Below are 3,007 nucleotides of genomic sequence, written 5' to 3'. Positions count from 1 at the left end.
TGTAGGAGACCTGCTGAACAAGCAGAAGTTAATGGAGTGTGTTATGACCATAACAACCAGAGGAGTTACAACAACCAGGGGCGAAATGTGTATGTGCCACCATGGAAGAACAAGAATCAACACCCAGGGTTCAGTTATAGTTCCAACCATCAGTTGAATCCTCCACTACATCCTCCTCCAACACACTCATCACAGCCAAGTGATACTACTGCATGGGAGAAAGCTTTTGTCCAGTTATCAAAGACTACTCAAGATTATATCCAGGGGTCAAATTCTTTCAGGGAAGAGACTTCTGCTTTCATGCAGGAGACTAAGACAACATTCAGAAACGAGGAAGCATCCATCCGGAATTTGGAGACACAGATTGGTCAGTTGTCTAGGCAGATAGCTGAGAGGCCACAGTGAAAGTTCCCTGATCATACTATAGTGAATCCAAAGGAGCACTGCAAGTCCATTATCACAAGAAGTGGGCTTGTGCTCCAACCGGTGAACAAGAAAGTGGATGAGAAGAAAGTGGGAAAAAAGAAAAGTGAGGAGGAAGTTGTTGTTGAAGATGTTGTAGTTGAAAATGATAAAGAAGAGGAAGTTGAGGAAAAGAAGAAGGAAGAAGAGGTAGTGGTTGAAAAGAGTTCTTCACCCAAGAAGTTGATGAAGTGGGAGAAGAAGAAGATGGATGACAAGCAGGACCAGCCAATTAACCTATCTCCTTATGCTAAAGTGCCTTATCCTCAACGGTTGAAGCAGGAAATCCAGAAGCAGCATTATGCAAGGTTTCTGGATATTTTTAAGAAATTGGAGATTAACATCCCATTTGCTGAGGCCCTGGAGAACATGCCTCACTATGCCAAATTTATGAAGCATCTTTTGTCCAAGAAGAGGAAATTGAAGGATGGTGAGACAGTGGCTTTGACAGAAGAGTGTAGTGCCCTGATCCAAAAGAAACTTCCACCAAAATTGAAAGATCCTGGAAGTTTCAGCATCCCTATTTCCATTGGAGATGTGGAAGTAGGGAAGGCACTTTGTGATTTGGGGGCCAGCATAAATCTGATGCCTTTGACTGTATGTAGAGCCTTGGGAATCAACACCCTGAAGGATACTAATCTTATATTGCACCTTGCTGATAGATCCATCAAAAGACCAAAAGGTGTGGTTGAAGATGTTCTGGTCAAGGTGGACAAGTTTATTTTTCCAGTGGATTTTGTTATTCGAGATATGGAAGAAGAAGATACTGAAAGCCCTCTACTACTAAGGAGGCCATTTTTAGCAACTGCTAGATCCCTGATTGATGTTGAACAGGGGAAGCTGATGCTAAGAGTGAATGAAGAGACAATTAGAATTGATGTATTTGAAGCCATTAAACATCCTGTTGATGTGGAGGATTGTTTCAGGATTGACATTATACAGGTGGTTGTGGAAGAAGTGACAGGAGAAGAGGACCTGTTATTGGAGGAAGACAAAAGTAAGGAAGAAATGAGTGGGGAATTTTATCAGGAGGAACCAGTAGTTGAAGAGCTTGAAAAGAAGGTGGATGACATTCCTAAGGGAGCACCTAAGGTGGAATTGAAAGAACTACCTTCAAATTTGAAGTATGTGTTCCTTGGGGATGATGAAACCTACCAAGCCATTATCAATGTGTTTTTGTCTGAAGGGGAGGAATTGAAGTTGGTTGAGGTACTCAAGAAGAACAAGACAGCCATGGGCTGGTCATTTTTAGATCTTAAGGGTATCAACCCTTCCTTCTGCACTCACAAGATCTTAATGGAGGAAGAAGTCAAACCAGTGAGGCAACCACAGAGAAGACTCGATCCCACTATGAAGGAGGTAGTGAGGAAAGAGGTGGTGAAGTTGCTTGATGCTGGGATGATTTACCCTATTTCAGACAGTGCTTGGGTGAGTCCAGTTCAAACAGTACCCAAGAAAGGAGGGATGAATGTTTTAAAAAATGAGAATAACGAACTGATCCCTACAAGAACAGTGACTGGCTGGAGGATGTGTATTGACTACCGGAGACTCAACAAAGCAACCAGGAAGGACCATTTCCCTATTCCATTTTTGGACCAGATGCTAGAGAGATTGGCAGGACATGTTTTCTACTACTTCTTGGATGGATACTCTGGCTATAACCAGATAGTTGTGGCTCCAAAAGATCAGGAGAAGACCGCATTCACTTGCCCCTATGGAATCTTTGCATACCGGAGGATACCTTTTGGGCTATGCAATGCACCAGCAACTTTTCAAAGGTGCATGCTTTCCATATTCTCTGACATGGTAGAAAGATGCATTGAGATTTTCATGGATGATTTTTCTGTGTTTGGTCCTACTTTTGATGTATGTGTAGAAAACTTGGATTGTGTTTTGAAAAGATGCCAAGATTGCAATCTTGTGCTAAATTGGGAGAAATGTCACTTCATGGTGACAGAGGGGATTGTTCTGGGACACAAAGTGTCAAACAGAGGGATTGAAGTAAATAAGGCCAAGATCTCTGTTATTGAGAAATTACCCCCTCCCATAAATGTTAAAGGTGTGAGGAGTTTTCTAGGACATGCTGGATTTTACCTTCGTTTTATTAAAGACTTTTCAAAAATTGCAAAACCATTGTGCAAGCTGTTAAGGAAAGATTGAGAATTTCTGTTTACTGATGACTGCTTGCATGCATTCAATGTGTTAAAAGATAAGATGATCACTGCACCTATAATCATGGCACCTGTTTTTTCATTACCTTTTGAGCTTATGTGTGATGTCAGTGATTTTGCTGTGGGGGTAGTGTTAGGTCAAAGGAAGGATAAACTATTGCATGTCATTTACTATGCCAGTAAAATTCTTAATGAGGCACAAAAGATTTATGCTACTACAGAGAAAGAGTTATTGGCAATAGTGTATGCATTTGACAAATTCAGGTCATATCTGCTAGGGTCCAAGGTTATTGTTTACACTGACCATGCAGCTTTGAAGTATTTGTTAACAAAGCAGGATGCTAAGCCCAGGTTACTCCGATTGATGTTACTTC

At 41.3% G+C, this 3,007-nt stretch overlaps 1 protein-coding gene across 1 annotated transcript; it reads left to right on the top strand.

The window, feature by feature from the left end:
• The first annotated feature begins 669 nt into the window (after positions 1–669).
• On the top strand, positions 670–2,622 carry LOC133292682 (uncharacterized). The gene is made up of 2 exons (XM_061491125.1): positions 670–1,784; positions 1,884–2,622. The coding sequence occupies exons 1-2, from the start codon at positions 670–672 to the stop codon at positions 2,620–2,622; spliced, it is 1,854 nt and encodes a 617-aa protein (XP_061347109.1).
• Positions 2,623–3,007: the final 385 nt, after the last annotated feature.

Source organism: Gastrolobium bilobum, unplaced genomic scaffold (genome assembly GCF_033153095.1).
Source record: "Gastrolobium bilobum isolate Gb01-03AN ecotype WA unplaced genomic scaffold, APGP_CSIRO_Gbil_v1 utg64224, whole genome shotgun sequence".
Lineage (NCBI taxonomy): Eukaryota > Viridiplantae > Streptophyta > Magnoliopsida > Fabales > Fabaceae > Gastrolobium > Gastrolobium bilobum.
This window is presented reverse-complemented; position numbering and strand designations above follow the sequence as displayed.

Excerpts from the sequence above, each read along its gene's own strand:
- LOC133292682 (XM_061491125.1), top strand. The coding sequence starts at position 670 with ATGGATGACAAGCAGGACCAGCCAATTAACCTATCTCCTTATGCTAAA. Across the intron at positions 1,785-1,883 it reads GAAGAAGTCAAACCAGTGAG|TGCTTGGGTGAGTCCAGTTC; the intron begins GCAACCACAGAG and ends TATTTCAGACAG.